Source organism: Peromyscus maniculatus, chromosome 5 (assembly GCF_049852395.1).
Source record: "Peromyscus maniculatus bairdii isolate BWxNUB_F1_BW_parent chromosome 5, HU_Pman_BW_mat_3.1, whole genome shotgun sequence".
Lineage (NCBI taxonomy): Eukaryota > Metazoa > Chordata > Mammalia > Rodentia > Cricetidae > Peromyscus > Peromyscus maniculatus.
Window position 1 is genome coordinate 112082944 of NC_134856.1, and position 27968 is coordinate 112110911.

The 27968-nt window shown below is 44.4% G+C and overlaps 1 protein-coding gene and 1 long non-coding RNA gene across 4 annotated transcripts in view; one reads left to right on the forward strand and one right to left on the reverse strand.

Annotated features, from left to right (window-relative positions):
- Window positions 1-27968, forward strand: part of Dusp22 (dual specificity phosphatase 22) — a 58446-nt gene that overhangs the window by 5504 nt on the left and 24974 nt on the right. For all 3 annotated transcript variants that reach the window (XM_006972288.3, XM_006972289.4, XM_076573119.1), the window contains exons 2-3: window positions 4226-4259; window positions 8926-9008. In XM_006972288.3, the coding sequence (XP_006972350.1) occupies window positions 4226-4259; window positions 8926-9008 (117 nt within the window). The remainder of the gene's footprint in view (window positions 1-4225; window positions 4260-8925; window positions 9009-27968) is intronic.
- On the reverse strand, window positions 11-11769 carry LOC121829568 (uncharacterized). Its single transcript, XR_013051541.1, has 3 exons — window positions 10615-11769; window positions 7104-7723; window positions 11-258 (listed from the first exon to the last, which is right to left on the reverse strand). It is a non-coding gene; the product is annotated as an uncharacterized LOC121829568 (long non-coding RNA).

Below are 27968 nucleotides of genomic sequence, written 5' to 3' on the forward strand. Positions count from 1 at the left end.
CCACAGTTAGATATGTCTTTTTATTACTGCATAAATCCATGGCCAAAGGACATTGAGATGTCTGTGATATTTCACTGTTCATGGAATCCACCAGTTTTTCAAATGTCCTTGGGTTTGGAACCCAGAAGTCCTTTGATCTTGGAAGAATCCAGATACCACGCCCACTCGAAATTCTGCTTTGTGCCAGCTGCTTGATCAGGAGTTTCTCTCTTACATCTTTTCGGATGGGGTTCTCAGATTTTGTGGCATCCTAAAATTCTAAGAAATGTTTAAATATAAATTCCAAGCAGTTCCTGCCTCCGAAGCAGAATTCATTTGCATATAAGTATGTTTTGAGGCAAAGTATTTGAGATTTTTGCACTTTTGTGAGGCTGATGTTAGAGCTGAGTAATGTATGGGTGTAAAGATACTGATCAAGAGGAGCTTTGGACCCCTGGGATCATGTGATCCCAAAGTGCTTCTGCCATTTAGGGTTCTGCTTTTGTTACATTGTATGTTGTCTGGTGACAGACAAACATCTTTCTGACCAGGGGCTTCCAGAGAGTCAGTTCCTCTGTGGTTCGTATTGTTGTCTTACCCATTCCCTATTAAAGTCCACATGGTGGAAAGGGGTATGCCCTGCTTTGGTTTGAACATGGTTTGTGGCTACAAAAGTGTATGTTAAACCCTGGTCCTCAATATGTCAGTGCAGAGAGGTGGTGGGTCCTTTAGGAGGCGTCTGAGACACAAGGCAGCCCTCTTATCAGTGGATTGGGCTTTCTTCCCAGGAGTGGCTTAGCTGATGTAATTCAGTCTCTCTTCCACATGCACCAGCTTGCCTTCCCACCACAAGCCCTGACGCTGGACAAGGTGCTGGGGCCATGCTCTGGGATTCCAGAACACCGAGGCAGAATAAACCTCTTCCCTCTGTAAACTGCTCAGTCTTTGGTGCTCTGCTGTAGCAGCAGAAATGGAACAGACTCCTGCCTGGTTCTTCAAGATCAGTCCAAAAGTAAAGAAAGAAAAGCTCTGGGTACTGATAGCTGCGGTAAAGAAAACAGAATAGACAAAAGGAGAGCATGTGCTAAGGAGTTTGTGACCAGAAGAGACCTCTCTGGGAGGACCCCCTGGGCAGATGATAGGGGAAGGCTACCCAGCAGCCAAAGACTGATGATGATCAGGTGATGATGACAGATGATGATGACCAAAGGACAAAGATGATCAGGACCAAGGCTGTACTTACTCTTCTAGAGAAGTAAAACATCCAGGTCACGTGATAGACTTTTTTCCGACCTGTCTTTGCTGCCGACCGGGTAATGTCTGTCCTTACTCCCTGTTGGTGTTCGCACTGGCCTCCTGTGTTGTCCTGTGCTCTGCGGGCTCCTCTACAAGCCATCTTTCTGCTGGAAAGTCATTCCTGTTGATTGACTTCTCCCCCTCTTTCTCTGTGCCCAAGGGTTACCGACCCTAACAGTATCAGCCAAGTAGGTGAGTCAGACTTACCGAGAGCCATGTTTAAATTAAAAAGCTGACCGCTTGGGAAGTCTGCCCGAGTACTTTTCAATGTGTCGGGAACCAGCCTTCCTTGCTTTTGTTTTGCAATTGTATGTGGAAGAGAGCCAGAATCAAGCTACAGAAACGGGTGGGGACTCTGTAGTGCAGCTCACCAAAGTCTAGCTCACTGTCCTGTCTAGAAAACCAAGTTCAACAATGACTGACGCATTCTGTTCTTTCCTTACAGTTTAGAAATGCCTGTAAAATCCTCATCTTCCATTGTTCAGCAAACAGCATCTTTATCCACTCTTTCTGATACTCTGCTCTACCCCTCCTCTGGGCCCCTGCTCTATTCCAGGCTGGCCTAGTGCTGCAGATGGCCTGTCACTGTCCCCGGCATGGGGGACGCCCAGGGCACAGGGACAGCCCTTGATCCTTGGCTGAGCCCGCTTTAGGCTTTGCCAGCTGTGACTTTCATGCCCCCCTTTCCTTGTTTGCTTCTCCCCACCCTGTTGATGTGTTTATTCACTGAAGACGCATTTACTTGTCTACCTGTGGCAGAAACAATCAGATTTAGGAAACACGTAGTCAGCCCTTGGTATCGGATTCAACATCCATAGAGTAAATCAACCTTGAATTTTTTTTTAGATTCACTATTCTTATTTTTTTTTTAAGGTTGATAGTTTTTTTCAACATTTTAAACGTTAAACTATAATTATATCAATTCCCTCCTTTGTTTCCTCCCTCTCTCCAAATACATGCTCCCTCCCTTATTCTGCCTCAAATTCATGGCCTCCTTTTCTTTAGTTGTTACTGTTGCATGTGTGTGTGTGTGTGTGTGTGTGTGTGTGTGTGTGTGTGTGTGTGTGCGCACACACCTAAATATGTAAATATGACCTGCTCAGTCCTTCTAGTATTATCTATACATACATATATACATATGAACTAATGATTTTACAGCAATTGAACAAAATTTCCAAAATCCAAAATTTGTATTTGTTGTACCAGCCTCTTTATGGCCTGTTTAACTTCACAAAGCTTTTAGCAAGAAATGTAAATCTTGTGCCCTGGCAGAAAGCTCCTCCAGGTCTTAATCCTCAGCCCCATACTGATGGGTACCTTCTCAGTATCATCCAATTCCCAGATGCTGACTTTGGTGTACCTGTTAATACAGCTGCAAGGACATGTGGCCTGAGTCCACTAATGCAATCATAGCCTACTGTTTTACAGATTCTTGGTATTTTCAGAGCATTTGTTGCTTAAGGACCATTCACCTGTGTCTTATTCCTACACTATACAGTTAGGCCTGTGATGGTTGCTTTATCCTGAAGATGTATAACTTTCTTCTCAGCGTTGATTGTAAACATCTCCATTTCTGTATGGTTGAATTGTGATGGACTGTGGCCATTTTTTGGTCCAGTATCACAGGATGTGTAACTCAGTCAAAAAAGCCATGTTCTGCAGGTGGCCTTTAGTATTTGTTGTCACATCCCAATAAAGATGGGAGACCCTGAGGGATGGGAGATGGAGATGGAAAGGCTCCAGGCAGCCAAAAGCTGCCAGGGAACCTCACCTTGGTCCATCTCTGAGGTGAACATGCACCATTATATTATTTTACAACAGGAATGCTATGGTACCCTATAGTCAAAAGTTTTCTCCAGTCCCACCCGGCCCTGTGGTCCCACAGCCACTTATAAAATAATCACTCAGAGGCTTATGTTAATTACAAACTGTATGACCAATGGCTTAAGTTTCTTGCTAGCTAGCTCTATCATCTTAAATTAACCCATTTGTATTAATGTATGTTTTGCCATGTGTTCCGTGGCATTACCAATGTGCTGGCATGTTGCTCCTTTGGCGGTGGGCTGGTGTCTCTCCCACCTCTGCCTTTCTTCTTCCTTCTCTCTCTTGGATTTCCTGCCTGGCAATAACCTGACTTGCCATAGGCCAGAGCAGCTTCTTTATTAACCAGTTGTAGCAACACATATTCACAGCATACAGAAAGACTATCCCCACAGCAAGTACCTGTTCTCTGCTTCATAAAAATAGGGACCTTGAGAGGCTGACCCTGAGGAGGCAGGGGACAGGAGGACTGTATGGCTACACTATCTATGTATGTGCAGAACCAACAAGCCAAGAGCAACTGGAAATAGGCAAGGAGGTCACTGGACATAATTTTATTTTCCAGAGCATTTATGTAATGGATTTCACTGTCTTTGCAAAAGACTGAGAAGGATGTGCTTGGTACTTTGAAAATCATCAGGTGTTTGTGAAAAAGACCGTCTCCATATAGCATCTTACCCCTTTGAAGTCTTTCATGGGTGCATGGGGAATTTTCTAGTCCAGCAGAGAGTCAGGGCTGCCATAGCATCACTGAATAGGGTCACAGAACACTGTGGTGCTTAGTGGCACTTGGCAGTGGACACTGTGTACAAAGATCTTGGCATTGAGGGTGTGTTTGCCAAGGCAGTGAGGGAAGTGTAGTGAGGAGAAGGGTGATGTTCTCTCTGAATGCCCAGAGCACCATGCCATCCTGGCCCTAAGCTCAGGGAGCTGGAGGGAGTTGAAAGGTTACAGTCTAACCCTTTGAGTAAATTTCCTCAGTAGCTGTGCTCAGGGAAGTGCTGGGAATTGGGTATGGTAGGTGAGGGGCCCTGGGCCTGGCTGGGAAACCCGTGAGAGCCTCACCTGTTTAGGCAGCACCACTGTCTACTGGCATCCCGTGACAGTCATGCTTGTGTCTCTCTTCCAGATCCTGCCTGGCCTGTACATTGGCAACTTCAAAGGTGAGTGATAGCTCTGGTTTTTGTGTGTTTGTTTGTTTGGTTTTTTTTATGGTGGTAAATACATATCTATCACAAAATGTACCATTGTGACCATCTCCATATACAGGTCAAAAACTCTTAAGTTTTTTTTCACATGGTTGTTTAACTATCATCCATCATCCATTTCCAGAACTTTCTTCTCCTCCCAGATTGAAAATCTGAGCCCCTGGCCCTCCAGAGTTCAGTGGGTTGAGAATATCAGACTGGTTTGTGACATGTCTGACACTACCCAGGTGATACCTTTTGGAAGGAGCCCAGGAAGATCTGGTTTCAAACTTACAGGCTTTTATGGCTAGTGAGCTACTTGCACACATGCACAGCTCACTGCCACAGTGACTATGGTTGTGAGGTTCCATTTACAAATTTACCCAGTGATTTGAGGTCAGTAAGTACCAAAGGTCCACTGTTATCCAACAAAACTGATGAAGGATGCTGGGCATGCTCGCGTCCATGGCTGAGCTTCATGGGAGAGAGTAATCCCAGAGTAGTGCAGCCATGCTGACACTCTGATGCAGCAGACAGAAGGCAGCAGCACTGGCCCAGCCTGGCTTCCCTGCCTCCAGGGACCCAGCAGCCCATTGGGTCATGTGTGGTAGAGTGGGCCTCTTAATGCACAGATTTACAGTTTTATCACCAAACCACAATTTAAAATGGCAAGCTGTTAATAAAATGTATGTCATGGGTAATAAAAAATAAATTATGGTCATAGTTGCACAACTCTAAATGTACCACTGACGTACATGTATCCTCTTGAAAGGGTGAGTCTTATAGTGTGTGAGTCATACTTTTACTTGACCATAGCCACAAGGCTGAGACACCATTGTGTATTACAACACAATAAAGCTAAACAACAGTTTAAAATAGACCATTAAGTAAATTGTCCTTCAGTATCTTCCCGGGGCTGGCTCCAGGACCCCTCACAGAAACCAAAAACCAAAATCAAGTCCTCTATTTCAAGTGATGCAGGACCCTCATAGAACCCCAGTTGTCAAGATGGGGCATGGCCAGCCGCAGGCCAGCCAGGGGCTTCAAGGTCAAATCTACGCCCCACCCGATACAGTTCTGCTAAAATGGAATCTAGCCAGCAGGGGCCCTCAAGGCCCTGCCTGGCGGGAAGACATCCATGGCCCTGCCTGTGCCTTGTGGCACCGGGCAAGTGGGCCGCATTATGATGAGCAAATATGTGGTGGAGAAATGGGAGAGAAAGAGAAGTGGAATGGTCATGTGCTGTGGGGACAGACAGAAAGGAAGAAATAAAGACGATGAGGGGCAGGCTGATGTTAGAGGCCTGCGTGCTACCTGGGGCCACAGGGAAGGCAGTGAAGAGTAGGCTGATGGCGAGGTCTGCTTGCCACCCAGAGCCGTGGTGATGTCTGGGCCGCACTGCTGCCGAGGGCCACGTCTGGGTCCCTGATCCTACAGCAGCCAGGGTCTGTGTTGTCCATGGCTCCTGTTGCCGTTGAGGACCATGCTGATTCCAGTGGTCTGGGCCGCAGCCTGGGGCTGAGTTGGGGTTCAGGGGCCAGCTGTGCCAATCTGGGTGGCCTTTGCTGTCACCTGGGACCATGGTGACAATCAGACCCTGGCTGCTGCTGAGGACCATGTGTGGGTCTGTGGTCCTGCAGTGGCTGGGGTCTGTGCCTTTTAGCCTAACAACTGTTTGACCACTGTAATTACATCTTTTTCTAATAATAAAAAAAAAAGAGCCCTGCTGTCTTCTCTATACGTAAACCATCTCTAGATGGTTACCTAACACAGCACAGTGTTGTGAGAGAGTTGTCCTGTATTGTTCAGGGAACAATAAAAAAAAAAAAAAGAGAGGGTCACAGGGTGATTATGATAAAGACACATTGTAGACGTTTGAAAATGTCAAAATGAGGCTAGGTGGTGGTGGCACACACCTTTAATCCCAGCACTTGGGAGTCAGAGGCAGGTGGATCTCTCTGGTCTACAAAGCAAGTTCCAGGACAGTCAAAGATACACATAGAAACTTTGTCTCAGAAAAAAAAAAGAAAAAAAGAAAGAAGAAAATGTCAAAATGAAACCCATTATGTACAATTAATATATGCTAATAAAAACTTAAGTCTAAAAAAAGAGAACAAGTGTCTGTATATGTTCAGTCCAAACGGAAGTTTTTCAAACATCTTTGGTCCAAGTTTGGTTGAACCTGTGGATACATTCCTGACTACAGGGAGGCAACTTTGTGTGAAGTCCAACAGTGATTGCTAAAATTGAAATCTTGTTGTAGTGGGAGATCCTCGTGTTCAGAAAACCAAGTGTCTCCTCTCATAGAGAAAGGAGATGAAAATGGAGGGGTTAGTAGAGACGGGAGATGAAGCCCGGGACAGGAGTGGGCAGTGGGCTGCACACCATTGAAATACTGCATGTGCATACGTCAGATGTCGGAGATTCAGATTACTTTCTGCAGATGATATCTGCCAGTAAGTGTTTCTTAAAATTTAAATCCTGGTGAACCCGGACTCCGGAGGATCCCTGAGAAACAGCAGTGTCGTGAACCCGCTCCATCGCAGTCTGTGGGCCCCACAGGCTACAGCTTTATCTGCTCGTCTAAGCTGCATGTACAGGAGGAAAGTGGAAGCTCCACCTTGATGTGTGGGTGGGTGACTGGGGGTTCCCCAAACCATTCCTTTTGTTTTTAACCTTACTTAGGATTAATATATTTGAGAAGGGTGTGTGTGTGTGTGTGTGTGTGTGTGTGTGTGTGTGTGTGTGTGTGTGTACAGGTGTACACTCATGCCACGGCACTGGTGTAGGGATCAACTTTGAGGTTCAGTGTTCTCTTACCTTTACACAGGTTCCAGGGATTAAACTCAGGCTGCCAGGCCTTCCAAGCAAGGGCCTTTATCCTCTGGGCCACTCAACCAGCTCTTCTTCACAGTTCCTCCTCCTGCTTGTGATGGACAGCCGTTTGTTTCTGTAACAAACAGCCCGAGTAATCAATTTTAAAAAAGGGAAGGCTCACTTTGCTTCATGCTGAGGAGGTTCAGTCCATAGTCAGTTGATCCATTGCTTTTGGAACTGTGGCAGCATGTCATGTTAGCAATGTGTGTGTGTGTGGGGGGGCAGGCAAGGTGCTTTTCACCTCATGGCAGCGGGAAGTAAAAAAGACAGAGGAAGAGACTAGTGTCCTCTTATCTTCTTCAAGGCCATGGCCTGTGTGACTTAAAAATCACCCCTTGAAGGACCCACCACCTTCCAGTAGCACTAAACTGAGATCAAGCCATTAACACATGAGTCTTTGGAAGGCATTCTACACTAGATTCTGTAGGACAGAGTGATTCTAAGCTATGTTACCCAACTTATGATAGTGGTGCTGGGCTGTGGTTGAGATCACTGGTGAAGTAGAAAGCTGCTTTGCACACTGGAATTTGAAGCTCAGGGTGGTTGAATCAATGAAGAAAATCCTAAAATTAAAAACAAACATTTTAATATTACATTTAAAGACCTTTTTCCCGACATTGCTGAATATTTAGAAAATTGTTTCTTAGTTTTTGCTCTATCCCAGGGCTTGTTGGGAATGTAAGTGACCTAGTTTGACTATAGACCTGGAACTAGACTGGAACCCGGAACTAGTCTTTCAGATGTGCTGCCTAGAGAGATTGTGCATGATCAACCCTTAGACGCGCATGCACGTGTACTATAGAGAAGAGACACTCTCATTGTTCCACATCTTAATCAGTGTGATTACTGCTTGCCCCACCATATGCATTGCTGGTTGTACATGTTTGTGGTGTACAAACTGAGTTTCTAGTGTACTTAAATTTGGTGCCTCCATTATCCCCTTACCCAACAGGCCCTGGGCATTTTCCCATGTCACTAGACACTCTTGAGGACCACCATCATCGAATACCTACTTTTGGTTCTTTTTCTCTTGTATCCCTTTGAAGAGCTTGGCCAAGGCCAAGGACTCAGAAGAGTGGCCCTTCTTCTTTCTTGCTGGACTGTTGTAGATTAGCCAAGATTTCTAACTCAGAGTACCCCCAAATTAGTCTCCCCACTACAGCAGGAAGTACGAGGTGTCTCAGTTCCTTATGAAGATGACTTAATAGCCAGTTGGTAATTCTGTGTGGAGTTTCTGGAAAGTGTTCTGGATTTTTGTTTGTTTGTTTATTTTTGCTGTGATGAGGATATAGATATTGTAAACCATAGTCCTATCTCAGGCTTTACTGCTGTCAGGGTAAGAACTGTCCAGTGTGTTCTTCTGTCTCCTATAGCAAATGGGTCCTTGGATTTTACTTTTAACCTAAGTAAACATTTTTACTATGTTTAAAAAAAATATACTTATTATATGTGTCTCATGTAAAAACATACTAGTGTACTATATTATAATGTCTTGCATTTCCTTCTTTTAACAGCTTCCCAATTATAATATTTTTTAATCTGAGTATTGTACTTGGGCTCAAAAGTTTTATCAGTCAGAAGTAAATTAAGGCAAAATACATAAAAGCAGTAGACCTAAATTTGTTAATCTAGAGTATTCTGGATATGGTCACTTATGAAGTATTAAGAAAAAAACTGCAAGCCATGTGCTGTTTTCTGCGTAGACTTTAAGAGTGGTGAACTCACAGAGACTATTAAAATGTCTGTCTCTCATCTTTGATGGCAGATGCAAGAGATGCAGAACAATTGAGCAGGAACAAGGTGACGCACATTCTTTCTGTGCACGACAGTGCCAGGCCCATGGTGGAGGTAAGAACTGTGCATGCGTGCATGTGTGCGTGTGTGCGTGTGTGCGTGTGTGTGTGTGTGTGTGTGTGTGTGTGTGTGTGTGCGCGTGTGTGCGCGCGTGCGTGTGTGCATGTTTATACTCTGTAGATGTATATATGACATTAGTAAAAGCAGTGATATTATGGCACGGGTATGTTCCTATGATCACTGGCTGGATTATTTTTGTACTCAAGTTAAATTTACCCACTTGAGATCACCCTGTGGCTTGATGGAGAAGACGGCCTTGTTGTACTCCTGCTGTATTGCTTGCTTGGCTTTTTTTCTAAATGCCAGAAACTAAACTGATGTTCCATTTCCTTTTGAATATGAAGGATATTTAAAACATAATTTATGATGGTTCATACCTATACTCCCAGCACTCAGGAAAGAAGATGGCTTTGAATTCAAGGCCAACCTGGGCTACAGAGTGAATTCCAGCCTGGCTTAGGCTATAAAGTGAGACCCTGTGTCAAAAAATAAAATAAAGTAAAATTCAGGCTGTGAGGGTGTCTTGGTGGTAGTGTAGCCTAGCACACATGAAGATCTAGGTTCCATCGCTGGAACTATAGGTAAACAGCTAAATAAGTAAGACGTATTGCTGCTTTCAAAATGATTTCTATCTTAGTAGGATGCTAACGAATTCAAGTTAATTCAATTCATTTCCTGATGCTTTCCACAAAAGTTCTACTACCATTTGTGTTAGATAAAGGACAAAGGAAGGCAAACCATCCCTGGGATTCTCCCAGGCCTGGTCTGAATGGACACCATCAGTAGAGAGCTGTTGTTTTAGGTTTAGGGTAAACAGGGCGTGTCTGCTTGCACACTAATTCCAAAAACATCTTCAATTTTACCCTGATGGACGGTTTGAGCTGTTGCTCAGGACAAAATCTATTTCTGTTTCTGCTGTGACACAGCCCAGGTTCACCTCTTTTTAGAAAACAATGCCTGTGTGGTTGTGATACATGTTTTTTCTATTTTAGGGTGGGGTATTGGGAAGGGAGGGGTGCTTGTTCTGAAAGGAAGAATCCTGGTTTAAGCTGTTTTCATTGAAAGTCATATGATGCAAGACTAGGTAGTAGTTATTTACTTTCCTCAGCCTTTGGAGCGTCCAGGTTTTAGCCAGTACAAATCTGTCTAAAGCAGATAGAGGAGAATGGAGGCCGAGACGTAGTTCTGAAGCCTGACTGCCACAGCTGATGACTGCTGCCCAGATCCCGCCCACTCCATCTTCCCAGGCGGAAGCTCACACTTCCTCCACTGTTCCCATGGGTGTTTGCTGCCTTAGTTTCAATGAGGATGACAGAACACTTTTTTATTTTCAAGTCAGGCATTTACTTTGAAAATAGTTATTCCATTTTTTTTAATCTGTTAGTGATAGTTTGTGTTTAAAATGTAGACAAGTTAACGTGCCAAGTGGTCATGGCTGACTTCCTCTTAAATCACAAGATGAGGCTTGAGGTTTCCTTTATTTTAATAAATCGCATAGCCGTCCTTCCCACCCTCACCCACCTTGCTATTGTCTACTCTTATAATGGAATACATTGCCATATGAACACTGCTCTTAATCTTTTAACTTCCGTCCACATACCAGGTCTTGAAGTGGTAGATGTGAGACAACTCCAGCCATTCTGTCCAAATCCCCTCCCTTCTATACACAGAAACTGTGGCTGGACTGGAAAGCAAAGCAGGTGGGATTGTAACCCAGGTATAAAGAAGACGCTGTTTGCATGAAACCTCAGAGCTCTAGGCAGCTGTGGGCCTCCATTCGTAACACACTCCATGTCCGGTGCATTCTGTGTGTTTTGTCTGTAGGGACAGCTTTTGCCTTTACACAGAGCAGAGGGAAATGAAGGGAGAGACAGAAGTCACTGTGCTCCTCGGTTAGTTTTCATTGTTTCCCCATCATCATCATCTTACACCCACAGTTTGCCACCCTGTGCTTGCAGAATCCTCAGAAGATTCTGCCACAGTCATCGGATACTATTATTACCTCAGCTTGATAATAAGTGCTCCTGTGGGTTTTCAAGTTTGATTTTTTTCGTTGAGGTTTGGGGACTTTGTCTAGCCATCTTCTCTCTGAAATTCCAAGCTCAGCTCCAGAATCCATGGCCTCACCAATCTGGAGAAGAGGCTGGGAAGTTATTGGTGTGTGGTCTTCCATAGCTCTGTGTTCTGTTGGCCCTGGTCCTTGAAAGGAAATGGAGCAGAATGAAATAGGGGGTGGGATTGTGTACTGCGTTACATAAGTGGGCTGAGCAGATCTTCTGCTTAGGAGAGGAGCCCTACCTGAGGGTAGAGGGAGGGTGGGAGAAGAAAGAGGCAAGACTGCATTTTCTGAGAACTTCAAAACCAGGCATGTTTATGAAATGCCCTAGCTTACTCTAGGCAGCCTTTCTCTGGGGTGGACAGGAAGTAAGGAGGTGGTCTCTTCCCCAGATCAAGAAATTTTAGTCCCACAACATGTAGGCAGGACTTCCAGAAGCATGGCTGCCAGGGAGCCCTAGATGGGGCTCTATAGTGTGGACACTTCTTGAGTCATCTCAATAAATACCTCAAGAGCCAGCACGAAAGAGGGCTGGGGGGTGGGAGGAAGGAGGAGGGGGATCTGTGGATAGTATGTGGAGTGAGTAGAAAATTTCTTAATAAAGAAAAATGAAAGAAAAAAATAAAATAAATACCTCAAGAGTTTTAAAGCATTGAAGCTATTGTCGTCAAGGACTTTAGTCTTTAGACCAGCTTTTAATTGCAAGAAAAGCCAAGTGAGAGCATGTGGTCCCATCATTGAACATGCATCAAGTATTGATGAGGAGATCTGAGAATTCTCTGAGGATAAACTGCTTTGGGGAAACATGTTTAGGAAATTTAGTATGCCATAGGCTCCCGAGAAAATCCTGGTTAGGTTGGGAGGATAAACATTCACAAGTTGCAATGTAGACCTATACTTTCATTCTCTCTGAGCAAAGCTCTTGAGTGAATGCATGTTGATGTGACGCATGGCCTGCCCCAGTCTTGTGTGACTATATTATCAGAGTGGCCGAAGGATGCCCAAGCTTGTGCCACGCCAAGGCCAGAGGACTGCCCAGACCCTGCCAGCTGAGGCTGCCGATGTACAGCTCGCGCCTCTACACACTGCTTTACTTCTGTGGCTGTGAGATCTGCTGCAGGTAGAAGGGAAGGCTCTGTAGTTGTAGTACCTGTTGAACATAGCTCCTCTCTGAGTGGAGCTGTCTGTTTTCTGTTGTAATTTCTGACGAGTACATCCACCACAGGTCACATGAAAACCTGCTTAGTCGTGATGCATTATACATTTTATTTTCCAACCAAATAAGGAGCTTGTGTTTTCATGATTTTAGTTATATGTAGTATGACTACATATAACTAGCCATTATTTGGTTAATTTTGGAGAAAGTTCCCAGAATAACACTTGAAGTATCTAACATTGCTGTCAGAGTGCCTGGAGGGAAAGACGGGAAGCCACTGATCTCAGGCCTTCAAAGTGGCTGAGCCACTTTCTGTGGTCATCAGTGTTTCTGATGAGACAAGGTTTGTGTGGCCTCTGGTGCGTGGAATAAGATAGTCCAGGAAAAGAAACCTGGAACTCCAATTGTGCCCCTCAGAAGAGTTTCTGAGCAGGTCTTAACAGAATGAAGACACTTGGCTTGCTTGCTTATTGAAACTCAAGAACTATCCCAGTTCAGGAAAACTACAAATCTCAGTAACTGCCTGGAGGAGGAGAATGGAAGAGAGAAGGAAAAAAGCCACGCCATTGTGCTGGAGTGGAAGTCAGACACAAGGCAGACAAGCAACCACAGCTTTAGAGAAGGAAGCCCAGTGTCAGGGAAAGCAGCTTTGAACACACAGAAGGAAGACAAGGAGAAGATGGCCTTCCTAAGTAATTCAGGAAGATGCACAGAGCTGTACAGCTATGGCCCTGTAAGCTACTGTGCTGTGGACAGGAATTCTGAGGACAGTCTCTCATTCAAGGACTGATTCTTCTGCCTGTTTCTAAGGTGAGCCTGCCTTCCTGAGAGTGGTCCCTTGGCCAAGGAATTGGCCAAGACCAACTGGACTGTTAGGTCTCTACCCAGGCCAGAGATTCTGTTCACTTTACCAGAAGTTTTCCCTTAATGGGCCTTCGTTGCTACTTAACCCCCAACCCTGCGCCCCGTCTCTGAAGAAGTAACCCTGAAATCACTTTGGAACCAGGTCAGGCTCAGAGCAGAATGGAGACCCTCAAAGACATCTAGAAGGGGCTGAGGAGATGGCTGGGTCAGCACAGTGCCAGCTTCGTAAGCATGAAGACTGGAATTTAGATTCCCCCAGTGTCCACCTAAAATACCAGGTCCAGCAGTGCTGGCACTGGAAAGGCAGAGACAGGAGGATAGCTGGAACTTGTTACCAGCCAATTTAGCTGAGCCCATGAGCTCCAGCTTCACTAGAAACTTGGTCTCAAAGAAGAAGGTGAAGAGTTATTGAGACATCTGACATTGATCTCTGGGCTCTACTTGCACACACGTATCCATGCACAAACATGGACACATGTTCCACACACAAATTAAAAATAAAGCAGCACATAAACTTATGGACATTACTCACTAGGGTAACCCCAACTCCCTCTGGGATTCCAAAGAGCTATAATTCCCTTTCTGTTCCTACTGCCCACCCACACCCACCCTTGCCGTGTGTGTGTGTGTGTGTGTGTGTGTGTGTGTGTGTGTGTGTGTGTATGTATGTGTGTGTTGCTGGAAATCAAATTCATGCTAGGCAGGCGCTGTAGCCCTGAGCCACACCCCTGGCCTAGCTACCGCCTTTTGTCTGACAAATCCCAGCAGAACTGGGTTGGGTCCCACAGATGATCTCTCCTGACTTCATCATTAGAAAAAGAAAAAGCCTCAAGTCGTCAGGGCCTGATGCCTGGTTTTGGTAGTTTGATGAGAAGCTAGTGTTTCTGTCCTAGGCTAGAGACTTTTTTCCCAGCATGCTCCCTGTCTCAGTCCTTTGTTGCCGTGGCTGGTGCTTCTTGTGGCAGTGTTGAGAGGTCTTTCCATAGTAGGAAAGTGTGTACCTATGGAGCTCTCACCAGCACGGTTTTATTGTTTAAGCATGTATTAATTGTACAAACTAATGGATTTCATTGTGATAGTTCCATGCCTGATTGTATATACTTTAACAGTATTCACTACCCTCTTGTGTTTTTTTATCCTTTTCATTTAGCAAAATTTCTGTTTTATTTTTATTTTTTTGGTCAAAGTCTTATTCCTTCCAAGACACCTCTTCCCCGTGGAGGCTGGGAGTCAATGGCATATTTGCTCCTTGAGCATCTAGTATGTGCCAGGCCAGGGACAGGCACTGAAGATACTGAAAGTGTGATCACCCCCTCCCCCATCTGCCTTGGCAGAACCTTTAATGCACAGACAAGATTCTATTCTGATTATTTTGTAAGTATTCACAGTGACCACAGCCTAGTGGGAGAAGAGCTGTGGCTCTAGGTGGGTGACAAGTTAGGTAGACAGTAGACCTGAGGACCCAAGAGTGAGTCTGTCTTCCACCCGTGAATCTGCACTTACTGCACCGAGCATGTGTTCGAATGGCTCTAAGCAATGACTAGGTGTTGTTCAAATCTTAAATGGTCTTTTAATAAAAATCCCAGAGCCAGATATCAGGGTGAAAACTGAAAGATTAAAGAAGCAGAACAGCCAGCCACTAGTTCTTACCTCTACGAAATCCTCGGCCTAAAGAGAGTGAGTTCCTGTTTCCTTGCGCCTTATATACCTTTCTCTGCCCTGCCATATTACTTCCTGGGATGAAAGGCGTGTGTGCTTCCCAAGCAAAGGCATGAGATCTCAAGTGCTGGGATTAAGGGTGTGTGCCACCATTGCCTGGCTCTGTGTCTAATCTAGTGGCTGGCTCTGTCCTCTGATCCTCAAGCAAGTTTATTAGGGTACACAGTATATCACCACAGCTAGGAATTCATAGGATCTGTTTATGGTGTTATGGCCAGAAGAAAGCTGGTAGAGAAAACAAGAATATAAGCCCCTCTGCATGGCCCAGCTACTTCCCTGGGATCTTTTTGATCCTCCAAGACTTGCAAGCCTAGCAAGCAGGCTCCACAATCCTTACTTTTTATGATGTAACTTACCTGGGTGACTCCACCTGTCAGAAAATGGACCCTGGCCAGGGTTAGACTCTAAGGTCTTCTCACTATAAAGGTAAGGGTCTTTCTCTTGGACACAATCATTTAGGACTGTGTTTTGGTGTCAGTCATTGAAGTACATGTTACTAATGTGTTTATAGGCAGAAACCATCAAAATATAGATTAATTTCAAATAAAAAAATCTAGATCTGTAGTTACAATATTTAGGGTATAAAAGCTCTTCATCTGACTCTGTGCTTGGGCAGTGGCTGGGAATTGTCTACATTTATTGTTTCCTTATTGGGTTGCAGTGACAGTAAGTGTTTGCAGTCAATCAAATGCTTGCAAAAGGAATTGAGTTTTATCCCCTGAACTGATGTTAAAACCAGGCATGGTGGTACCTGTGTGTAATCCCAGCACTCGGGTGGCAGACAGATCCCTGGAGCACACTGGCCAGCTAGCCTGGTCATGTTGGCAAGCTCCAGGCTAAAGAGAGACCTTGTCTCAAAAAATGGTGGACATCACCTGAGGAACAATACCTGAGGTTGTCCTCTGACCTCCACTTCTGATATGCTCAGACATGTGCACCAGCATATATACAAATACATGCAAACACACACACAAAAGAAGTGTTTCCTTATTTGAGAGAGTAGCATGAGTTTGGTGTCTTCAGAACCCAAAGATTGCTTCAGCATTGAGGAGAGGTGAAAAATAGTAATTTTTTTCCAATCAGAAACTCAATATTGTTTGTAGATGCTGAGGAAGTAATATTGAGCAATGAAAGGTTTCTCCCTTCCCCTGAGAAAAGAAACAGAACCCTGTCTTTCTGATTTAAAAATTTCAGAGTTTGTTTCATTTTTCGTTCTATGTATTTGACAGAGCACCTGCAGGAAACAACCACTTTTCACTATTAATAGAAATGCTTTACAAGTGTTCTCATCCCCTCACACAACTTCTGCACAGCAAAGATTTTAATTTTGCTTTGATGAACTCAGTAGAGAAACAAAATCTACATGCATGTATGTTACATGTTTGACAGGTAGATTATATGAGCTGGAATTTGGTTTGAATGTTTTGGTTTAAAATATGAGTTTTGTATTTTGAACCCTTTTCATATGTATGCATTAAATAATAACCATCAGGCATTCATTCATTGTGTGATAGGTTCTCTCTATGAATCCTAGGCTGGCTTACATTCCTTATTCTGCCTCAGTTTCCTAAGTGCAGGGATTCCAGGCGTGTGCCACCATGCCCACCCAGGTTTATTCTTAATGGTTCTGTTTTTATTTACTTTCACACTAAAGGTACTTTTGAGCTATCCTTACCCAGCATCTAATTTGGTGGTTTTGCTTTACTTGACTGCTTGTGTTTATTCTGACACGTTGTTATCTACATGACTCAATGCTGTCTGCATTCACACGCCTCTATGAATACTCACCAGGTGAGGCGCTGCCACTGTTGGGACAGGCCTGTTATTTGACTGTGAGGCTAGACTCCATGGCTAGACTCCTGAAGGAACCTGGGTCCTCTGGCCCTATGTCCCTCAGAATTTCTCTTAAGAAGATGTTTTGTTGGCTTCTGAAATATGAAGCAAGCCAGAACCAGTGTTAAATGGTGTTTAGAGTTTAAGGGAAAATGATGCTTCTGTTGCTCCTCTTCTTGCCCGTGTGGTTCAGAATGATAATGCATGAATGGAGCGAGTGCTGATGCAGTCAGCCTCTTTGCCCAGCCTTCAGCAATCACTGCTGTATGCTCACGTCCCTGTGCAAGAGAAAGAGACCATGTGGTACTTCTCCGTCTTCGTCTATTCTCCTGTCCCGCTAAATCCCTATCTTAGGCTTCCTTCCATTTCTGTAGTGTCTACACTGTGTGCCCTTGGTTGGGACATGAAACTTGTCTGTCTGTGACAACATGTGTTTGACAATCAGAGATCATGCATCTTTGTAGCAGTCAGTCCACAGAAGCTTTGCCATGTTTAAGGTGGGCACATGGGGTTGAAAGAGATGATCTCAAACTTTGTGGAGCCTCCAGTGAGGTCATAGTAACTGAGGTTACACTCAGGGCAGCAGTTGGAGTTCTGGGTGAGAAGCTACCCAAGCATCCACTCAGGTGTTACCTCCTCCTCTGCCTCTCTTGCCTGCTAACTACTGCACCCCTGTGTGTTTAGGACACAGAGACTGACCAGGCAGAGTGTATGTGAATGTGCAGGCCTATCCCAAGTTGTGGAAACTGTAAGTCACAGTTCTCCTAGCCCAAGGAGAAGACACTCCAGAACCATTCCTTTTAAACACACAGAGGTGTGCAGATGTGTGGGTGCACTGAAGTCATGACACTGTTGGTAATAGCATCGCAGTGGAGCCAGTCTCAGCCCATGCATATGTAAAAAATACTTGAAGCCAATTCCAAAAGAGGGGATGTCTGTGTATTTAAAGACAGCCCATTAAGAAACAGAAACAAATAGTAGCAAAGATCTACAATATGATCTCATTTGTATAAAATTCAAAATTAGCATTATATTTCTATTACATGTTTAGGGTCTGAAAGGATCATACGAGACTCCCAAGAATGGAATATTGTTTTCTTTATGTTCTCTTACTCCTTAATTTATTTGTTCCAATAAGAGCAGTTGTTCTCAACTTTCTTAATGCTGTGACCCACTAACTAATACAGTTTCTCATGCTGTGGTGATCTCCAACCATAAGATTATTTCATTGCTACATCAAACCTTTAGTTTGCTACTGTTATGAATTGTAATGTAAATATCTGACATGCAGGTGGTCTTAGGCAACCTGTGGTGGGAAGGAAGGTTAGTAAGCCATGCTCTTAGTACCTGTGATAACAACGGGTGGACTGCATATGCACATTCAGGCTTAGCTTGAAAAGATTCTGCACTTTTTACCACTGTGTGCCATGGACTCGTGTGTGATATGTGGCATCCAACATCCTTTGTGGTCTGTGGTCAGCAGACACAAAGAAAGTACATCATCCACTTCAAGTTGTCTTAGTCTTCAAAGGCAGAAGCTAGCCCAGGACATGTCTGTAATGATAGAGGCTTTATTTTGAACATTAAAGCAGTGTGTTTCTACTGGATTGACTGGACATAAGAAAACATTTATGTTCTTTCAGGATTCACAGATTCACCTAGTGCTGCAGCTTAAAGCACTGGGCCAGGGTTCCTCATTAGATGGCTACTGTCTCCACCAACCTGGGTGATTTTGTTTCTTATTAGCATTGCACAAGCACCAAAATACCCAGGTTGTGAGGCCCAATGCCTTTGGGAACAAGCCCCTGTTTGCCCTGGCATTATTTTCTGATTGATGGTTATTTCTAGCAACCTTAGCTGCTTCTCACTTCTCTAGGAGAATTTCGAGATGTCATCTAAAAATCAGTGGTACCTCTTCTGCTCAGAGATTGCAGTGCCTTTCGTGTGCTAAAGCAAATTTGTTTGAAGTCAACTCCAGACTTAAATAGATATGACTCAAATAGAAATAATTACTGTAAGGATCGAAAACTGTCTAGTAATTGCTCTTTCTTGAATCCAGCTGTCTGGGTTTCTTGTACGGGGGCAGCCAAGTAGAGAAGAGATTGACTCCTTTCTGCTACTTATCTTCTGCTAGCAGCTTATTTGCAAATGGAGCACTGGAAGGAAGACTGGAGCCCCAATACCAGACTGATTCTCGTGGGAAATGGTGTTATTTAAACGTCCAAAATGAGATTCGTGTTTGTCTCCTGGCAGTGTCGCCAGGATTTCTGCAAGCACCTTGTCCCTCTTCTTCAGACTTGTCTGTAGTACTTCTGCTCCCTAACCTGCCATGTGTAGGTAATGCAGATACAAAGAGAAATAAGAAGGGGTCCCACATTGATGCAGGCACATAAATCTTCACAGTGTTACTGAGTTGCAAGTGTGTAGCAGATGTAAGGGGCCCCGAGACACCGGGAGGATTTGGCAGTGGACAAGATTGTACCGACCAAAAGGTAACAGTTTTATTTGGTCCTAAAGGATAATCAGTTTGCTAGGTAGTGATGGTGAGGATGATTGTTGAGTTCAGGTGTGATTCCTAGTAAAGAACAGTGCATGTAGTGACATGGACATGCGGAGGCAGGGTGTGTCCAGGCCCACATGACAGGTTCAACAGAGCAGATTTCAAGGGTGGCCAGGCTGGAAAAGCAACCTCAGAGTAGATCAGTTGTTCATCAGGCTTAAGAGTTGTGTGGGAATTAAAGACTTGCCCAAGATTTGTGCACCAAGTCAGTGACTCGGGCAGACTGCTTTTCTGTAGTGTCAATGTCAATGCAGAAATAGAATGGAAGGAAGGAGATAGATGTCCTGGAGACCCTTGGAAGCTCTTGCTTTATTCCTACTTAGAAATAAGGATTTGTTTGAGCTGGAATGCTAGGGAGTCATAATTGTTTTCTAGAAATAACAGATCAAATTGGATCTGTGAGTCTTCCACAAAATGATACAGCAATGTTGAAAATGAAAGAATAGGGTAAGATTCTGAAGCAAAATGACCCAAAAGAAGGAGGGACTAACAGTAGTATTATTAGACATACACATGATATGTATAAAAGCAAAGAGGTCAGCTACATAAAGAAGAGAAGGAATAATCTACCAGAAAGTTTTAACAGCCATTAACCTACAGCCACCTCATAAGCAATTTCAAAAACTACAAAGTCATTTCTCAGGTAGAGTGGGAAGGAATTATCTAGTGTTTAGTTATGAGGTGGGGCAAGGGAGGTGTCAGGGTAGCTTACACAATAACTTCATGGAGCAGACATTTGGGCCACTGATGGATATGCACACCCTAGAGCTCTGGGTAACATGCTCCTGCTTTATTCCAAAGTTGTTAGAAATGTAGGTCCATCCATTCCTCCAGAGAGAGTAGAGGTTGGACACAAATATTTGAGCATCTTCTCTGTAAAACTATGTAGCCACTTCATTGGTTCTGAATAACACCATATAAGAAAATACCAAGACACATGACCAGGAAGTCATGTTTATTATATTATGGTTTTTGACGCATAGCAGAGGATGTCATAAGTCCCCAAATTATTCACACTGTGAGGTAGCTCTCTCTCTCTCTCTCTCTCTCTCTCTCTCTCTCTCTCTCTCTCTCTCTCTCTCTCTCTCTCTCTCTCTCTCGTTCCTATTAACCCCTTGTACATTCTGGTTGACCTCCATTCTTCTGGTTAGTCTTTGGGGTTCTCTGCAGGTACACCACAGGGTACTCTGACCTGGACCAGATGTAGGATTTGCATTTTGTTTTACCTCAGGCTAAGAGTCTCTAGTTCCTTTGTAATGGACCCTCACCTTAGGAGACCCTTATCCATGTGGCTGTTACAGCAACCAAAAGAGAGGAGTTGTGTTACCTATAAAGCAGATGGGGCAGGATTTAATGGGCACGTGATGTCTATCAAGGTGTTCAAAGGGGAAAACTGGCTCTGTTTGGTGGAAGTAACCAAATAGCATCTGCAAAGGGAAGTGTGTTTCTGGCTCTGGATTGGGACAGTACAGAGTATGGCTGGCAGACACCAGGCACCCTGAGCACTGTGATGAGCAGGCCAGGATCTATCCCAAGGGCTCCATGTGTTGCAGGCTCTTTAGGAGGAGGCCTCAGAGTCTACAGTCAGAAGTTTGAGTGGCAAGTGGAAACTCTTCAGTGGTGAAATGCTAAATCGGGGTTCCAGGTTACTATGAGCACCAGATTATTCATCACATAGGAAAGATGATTGTTTACATGGATCCAGGTTTACTTAAGAGTAGTTTAAGCAAATCTGCTGTTTTCAGGTTCTCTTAATTCATTGCTAGGTAGTGACCCAGGTGGATCAGTGTCTACCCACACCTGCAAGGGAAGTGATGCAATGTTATTTAAAATTGTGAGTGTGAAGCAATAGTGCCTGCTGGTTACTCAGTGCAGACCAGGCAAACAAGCTGTGTCCGGATGCTTTGGAAATGTTCTCCCCTCCCTGTAGCCTGACTCCCTGGGATGCTCTGGGGACTTGTGTGTGTTGGGGAGGAAGGCATTTGGCCCTGCATATGCATTGAGACATTGCTGGTCTCCTGTCAGTTGTTACCACAACCACAGCAGATGTCAGTTTCCAGCCTTGATCATAAACCAGGCGAACTGTTGGCCACCTCTTGACCTCACTATGGGAGAGAAAGCAGTGCAGGGTCAAAGTTATAGAAAGTCAAACTGTAGATGGTTCACAGTGCTGGGCTCACAGTGTGCCCAGCATCTTAAAACCTCTCTTTTCTCTTCCTCCTTCTCTCCTTCCCTTTATCCTTTCCTTCCAATTTTCTTCTTTTGCCTTACTAAGGATTTAACCTAGGACTTCTGCAAACTAGACAAGTGCTCCCCCACTAAATTACTTATCCAAACCCTTTTCAGGCAGAGTCTCATTAAGTAGCCCAGGCTAGACTTGAATTTATTCTAGTCCAGTCAGGCCTTGAACTTGTGATCCTGCCTCAGCCTTGGAAGTAGCTGGGGTTACAGGACTGTACCACCAAGTCCGGCTTGGAACTTCTTTTTCTTCCCCCAGACTTTCTTGCAGTTAAAGTGAGATGAGCCACGAGGCACTTGGTTCTTCTAGAAACCAAGTTTCTTCTAGAAAGCCAGTGCCAGATCGAGGAAGACATGGGTGAGAACCAGGTATCTTCCTTGCCACTCGGTAATTCTGGGGTGAGGTCACTTGGATGAACAGAACCAAGCCCAGACATTGAGACTCCCACTCTTAGGAACTTGCTAGCATGATGTGGCAAATATAACCTAATTTCCATAAATCAGAGCTCCTTTTCCAAAGAGCCAGCTCTGTGGTCCCAGGGAAAGGCAGTTAGTTACTTACTAAGGATAGTGAACTTCAGCTGCATTGTGTTGTGAATTTTACCCTCAAGAAGAATGTCTCATGGCCAATCCAGTACGAGCCGGTCTCTTGAACATCTCTTTTTGTTTTGTTATTCTTTATCCTGAGATTCCCTGTCTCTTCTGATGAAACTGATCCTCCTGCTTCTGCATGAACAATGAATGATGTTACAACCAGTGTCTCTAACACTGCCTAAGATCCTGGTGACCCTCTGCCTCCTCAGTGGCCACAGTGATATCTGCCCTGGGGCTTTCCCAATGTGAGCTCTGCCCAAGGTGTCCTGGGGCTTCTGTCTGTGTCCAGCGCTAGAGCATACAGCTGTCGAGATAAAAATAGCCTATCAAACTGCTCACAGTGTAAGAGGGGAGGGGTATGGTAAAGCACTGCCCCAGCAAAAGGAGGCCCTAGGATCCTGGTGCCTAAGCTAAGAGACAAGGTGCCCTTTCAGGTGCTCCTACCAGTTGTAAACCTCAGGCGGTACCATGACAACCATGGCAGCATTCACATTTGACCACATTGCAGAAGGATGCTGCTCTTCATGTGGTGTAGAAATGAGAGAATGCCACCCCCACCTTACTTCTCCCTAACTGCCCAGCTCCTGAATCCTTTCTAATCTGAAAGCTTCTTGCCCTGCTCATGTGGTTGCTAAATTTGGCCTCTACTTTTGGGAGGCTGAACCCCACCTTCAAGGAATTGGCTAGCCCTTAAGAGCAACACCCAATTAGAGTCAATGTTTACCTCCTGAAACATGTCCAAGGTGTGGCCCAGAGAAGGAACAGAGAGCCAGACTATTGTGTCATGGATGCTTTTTAAAAAGGGCTTTGAATCCACTCCTGAAACCAGAGGTAGTGAGTGACACATCCCGTAACCCAGACCATCGTTGACTGCACATCCTTCACAGGCGAGGCACTCTAAGAACTCATTGGCTGTTCCATACTGTTCCCTCTGGAATGCTTGTGCCTAAGGGGCAGCCATGTCCCACCAAGAGAGTGAGGCTGGCTGGGCAGGGAGCCCTTGTGGGAACACAGCTGCTGGTTCACTTCCTAGTCTGTGTGGTGCTGTTTGCTGGTAGCCGAGCAGATAAGTAGGATCTCCATCAAGTGACAGCCACTAATCACACACCTGGTGTCAGCCATTTTTTGAGCATCTACTGTGTACTGGCCTTTGGGGTCTTTCACATTTTGATCCCATTTCCTCATGTTATAAACCCCCCTTCTCCCACTCAGGAGCAGAATAAGGAAGAGAACGGAGTGTGGCTATTGTTTAAGAAGGGTGCAGTTCTAAAATAGCAGTATGCTGGGTCAGATACCATGAAATTGGAAAAGAAGGTGAGCCAGGAAAATGAGCTTCATGTAATCTGAATGGGTGTGGGAAAAGGGTCTGCCTAGACCAGGGCTCAGTGCATGTTTGTCTGTCAAGACCAGGAGAGTAAGCACTTGGGGTTCGGAGGTTCTGTTAAAGCGTCTCAACTCTGCTGTGAGCATGGTAGCATAGGTTGTGTATAAGGAACAGGTCTGACTCCCTAGGCAAACACAGGCCTCGGTTTGCCCTCCTTGCCTTCACTGTCAGGGCTCAGAGGAGTGGGCGTGGCATGATTCCAGAGGCGAGCTGGCGTGAAGCTTGAGCTGTGTTATCCCAGTTTAATGGCTTCTGAGAATGTATGGATGAATGGCTTTGCCTTATACTTACGTTGTGATTTTCCATTCTTTTTGAAATTAAAATATAATTACATCATTTTCTCCTTCCCTTTTCTTTCTCCAACCCTTCTATAATCCTCCTTTTAAAATTCATGGCCTCTATTTCTTTGATTGTTTGTTTTGTATATACATACATATATATGTTTGTATCCACATGTGTATATTCATATTCCTTAATATAGAAGTGCAACCTGTTCAGTCTGTATAATGTATATTATTTCAGGGCTGACTACTTGGTATTGGATAACCAATTTGAGGGCTCTGTCCTGGAGAAACCTATTTCTCCTGCTCTCATCATTCCTTAGTTGCCTGTAACTCTTTGTCTAGAGTTGATGCCCCATGGGATTTCCCCTTCCACGTTATCATGTCTGTTGGTGGCATCCTGTTCGTATCTTCTCTAGGAAGCCATGGCAACAAATGGCGACCATTACAGAGAACCACAGCCCATCAAAATGTAGAGAACAAGTGACCATGTGGTACTCAGCCCCAACTGATACATTGGCAACACATCTGCATCTGAAGCTTGGGGATCGTAGCAGAGAAGAGGTGGGAAGATTATAAGAGCCAGAGAAATAGGACATTTCTGTGAAATTTTGTTTCATAGAAATTTCAGAAAACCTAGATCCATGAAGTTTCATTATAATGGCTGCCTAAATATTTCATTTCTTTTTGTTTTGTTTCGTTTTGTTTGTTTGTTTATTGAGACATGGTTTCTCTGTGTAGTTTTGGTGCCTGTCCTGGATCTCGCTTTGTAGACCAGGCTGGCCTCAAACTCACAGAGATCCGCCTGGCTCTGCCTCTGAGTGCTGGGATTAAAGTCGTGTGCCACCACCGCCCGGCAAGATTTCATTCTTAATGAGCATGTTCACTGTATGTCTTGTTGAGACCATTAATTAGCATCAGGCAGTGAAAGTTAAGGTTCAGGCCTTCTAAGATGAAGACATCCGTGTGGCTGCATGGAACCATAGATTCTAAAGCCAGCTCCAAGTTTCATAGCCAGCTTAGGGACTGTGCCTTTAGGACACGCAGGGTTAAAACTCTAAAGGTGCATCTACCTTTTGAAGCATCTTTTTCCTCACTTAAAGGCTTTTGCTGCTGATTTTCAAGGAGCAAGAGCCAAGAGACTGAGAAAACAGTGCCCACTGTGAGAGTTTGGGATAAAGCCACCCAAGCCTGGCATGCTGGCCTCAGGTGGCTGCATTCTGGGGTCTCGGAGACACTCAGAACACAGAGCTGGAGTCTTTGTAAGTCTTCAGCACTATGTTGAAGTTCTGCTGAGAAAAGGCCATTGGGAGGAGCCTATGGAGAAGGAATCTCAGAGACTGTAAACCACAGAGTTCAAGGGAAGAGTGCAGGGACTCATGCAATCCAGTGGCCCTGAGCAGGCCAAGCTGGGGGTGGAGGGAGCGGATTGTGATAGGCTGGGGCTATGGACACCACAGTTCTTGAAGTTGGATCTTCCTTACTTTTCAGATTCAGAGGTGCTACTGAGTATTTTTTAGGCAAACATGGTCAGATAAAAATGTATCTTTTACAAAAATAATGTTTTCCTTAATGATGTTCTCCTACTAGTTTCTAAGCAGTCATTCACAATCACTTTTTGACGTGATTCGATGGCACTACTCTTCACAAAGGTACACTGCAGGATACCTGGGTTGGAGCCACATGTTAAACTGGCCCCAGATTTTCTGAGTCACTGCTGGTACATCAACTAACCCTCACACTGAAGCAGACCTGGAAGAGGTGGGGAGGTGGGGCAGCCTGGATCTCCCTCATTGCCTTCCTATAATCCGTCCCGTGTGGGCCAGAGGAAACCCCTTGTAACTGAGGCCACTTTGGTCTTTCTTTGAAATACCTTGAACAAAAATAAACATCAGAGTCCTCTTCTGTCACTCTGACAAGTCAAATGTATGTTGTTATTTGACTAACCTGAAAGCAGCAGCAGGTGTAGAGGCTGCTGATTTGCATCGTGGCTCACAAACCGAGCCCAAGGCTAAATCTTACCTCTCCACTCTGACCTTCCCACTCCCCCAACCCCACCAAGGACCACAGTGTTCTTGGAAGTTGTTATTTGTAGTATATTGCCTAAATTTAGCATGCAGGAAGAATCAGTGGCAAATGGGTACTTTCAGAAAATGTCTTTTCAGTTCAGAATCTAGACTTAAGGCATGCATTATGGAGTGTTACTACAAGGCCCTGTTTATCTTCAGTGGTGATTTTCTTTAGTGATTCCATTGACATTTTTGCCATGATACTAAAAATTTAAAAAGGAAGTGACCAAGAATCTAGACCTTACCTATTCTTTGTTTTCTATACTGATTTCTAATTCCTTGTTAAGTGACATTTAGAGTGTTTTTAGATTCTTCTTCCTGGGATATAACCTTGACTTATACTTTTCCTTTTAATACAAAGGAATTTTTCAGCTGTTATGGGCTATGTGTAAATTCTTAGATTGAAGAAAGACATTGATCCAAACTCACGGACCGGGCACTGAATTTGGCTTGCATACATACTTGGCACGATAGAGGTGCCGGTTTCCAGTGCCTCTCTGGAATAGATACCCTTGCTAAGAGGAGGCCTTATGATGGAGACTAAAGTCGTCTCACCTGGAATGTGAGTTTCAAGTCAGCAGTTGTCAGCTCTTGAGTCTGTGGCCTCCAAGAATCCAGTTTTCAAAGGTTTTCTTACCTTTCAGTTTAGATGAAATGAAGAAGTACTCAGATCCAGAGCGGAGGTGAGAATGATCATCTGCAGGGGTGAATAGAGAAGGAAAAAGAGTTGGTATTTATGGGAACCAAGTCTGATTTGGGAAGAAGAGGAAGCTCCAAATATGGATGATGGTGACGATCTACAACTATGAAGGTGTTCACTTGGGAAAGATCAGGGTGGTACCTGGTACAGTGGCTACGTCTGTTGTCATGGATATTTAGAAGATGAGACAGGGGCTTCCCTTAAATGCACAAGTTCAAGGCCAGCCTGGGTAGCATAGAGAATCTCCACTTCAAACAAACAAACAAACAAACACAAACAAACAAACCTGGTGGCACAGGCCTATAACTATAGCTACTCTGGGAGGCTGCGGCAGAAGGATAAAGTTTAAGGCCGATCTTGGCAACTTAGTAGGACCCTGTTTCAAAATAGGAAATAAAAAGAGGGCTAGGAATAATGATTGGGTAGTGGATCATTTGCCTAGCATGTTCAAGGCCTTGCCTCAATCTCCAGTTCTGCCAAAATAATAATAATAATAAAATAAATTTAAGGGAGTAAATTTGCATTATGTATGTTTTATTTTGTGGTGCTGATACTGGTGGTCAGTATGAGTCTTGGGTGTTTCCAGGCTCTTGGCTTCTAATCCAAAGGATTGAAAGTGAGTGCTTACACAGATTTGTAAAAGTATCAAGGAAATTATTCAGAACAAAACAGCAGAAAAGATCAGAATACAGTGAAAGGGAGCAGGGCCACGTGGGTACAAATACTCAAGGGCCCCGATTATCGTTCAAGGCTTCCTTTTATGGACTCACGAGAAGAACAACTTTGGTTCCTAGTGGGTGTAGTTTGCAAGGTTCTCTATTGAATGATAGATTATCTATTTTTCTACTGTGCATGTCCCCATATGCATCTGATTTTAATTATATGCATGCCCAATTTTGCATAGGCACAAGATGGTAAGTAGAGGATTCTCCCTGAAAGTATACTTGAGTATACACAATTTTGCTTTACTGTATATATTCTTCATACTAGACACAATGGGGATACACTTGAATAGACAGTGTCGAAATTTGATTGTACTGGGGTAGAGTAATTTATACTGTTGTTCAAAAGAAGAAGTGTACATGTAGTCCAGTGCAGGTGGGGATCCAGTGTTGCTAGATGCTTTATTTAGAGAGGACTATGTGTACATAATACATACAGGTAATGGCTCTAGGCTGCCCAGTGCATTCCTAGAGAGTGCAGGTGTGTATAACCCAAACCAAGTAGGGTCCCAGATAACTAAACTATTTCCTTTCCTGCCTCAGTTCTGTGGGTTGTTCCCACCTGTGGAACACACTGTTGCTATGTGGTTTTGGAGTTTTGATTATTTCTGTTTTGAGACAGGGTCTCATGTAGCTCAGGCTAGCCTCATACCAGCTAGGTAGCTGAAAATGGCCTTGAACTCTGGTCCTTCTGTCCACTAAATACTGAGATCAGAAGCACACACCAGGGCACCTAGCTGGCTTTGTGGGTCTCATAGCAGTGCATAGTCATGGTCTG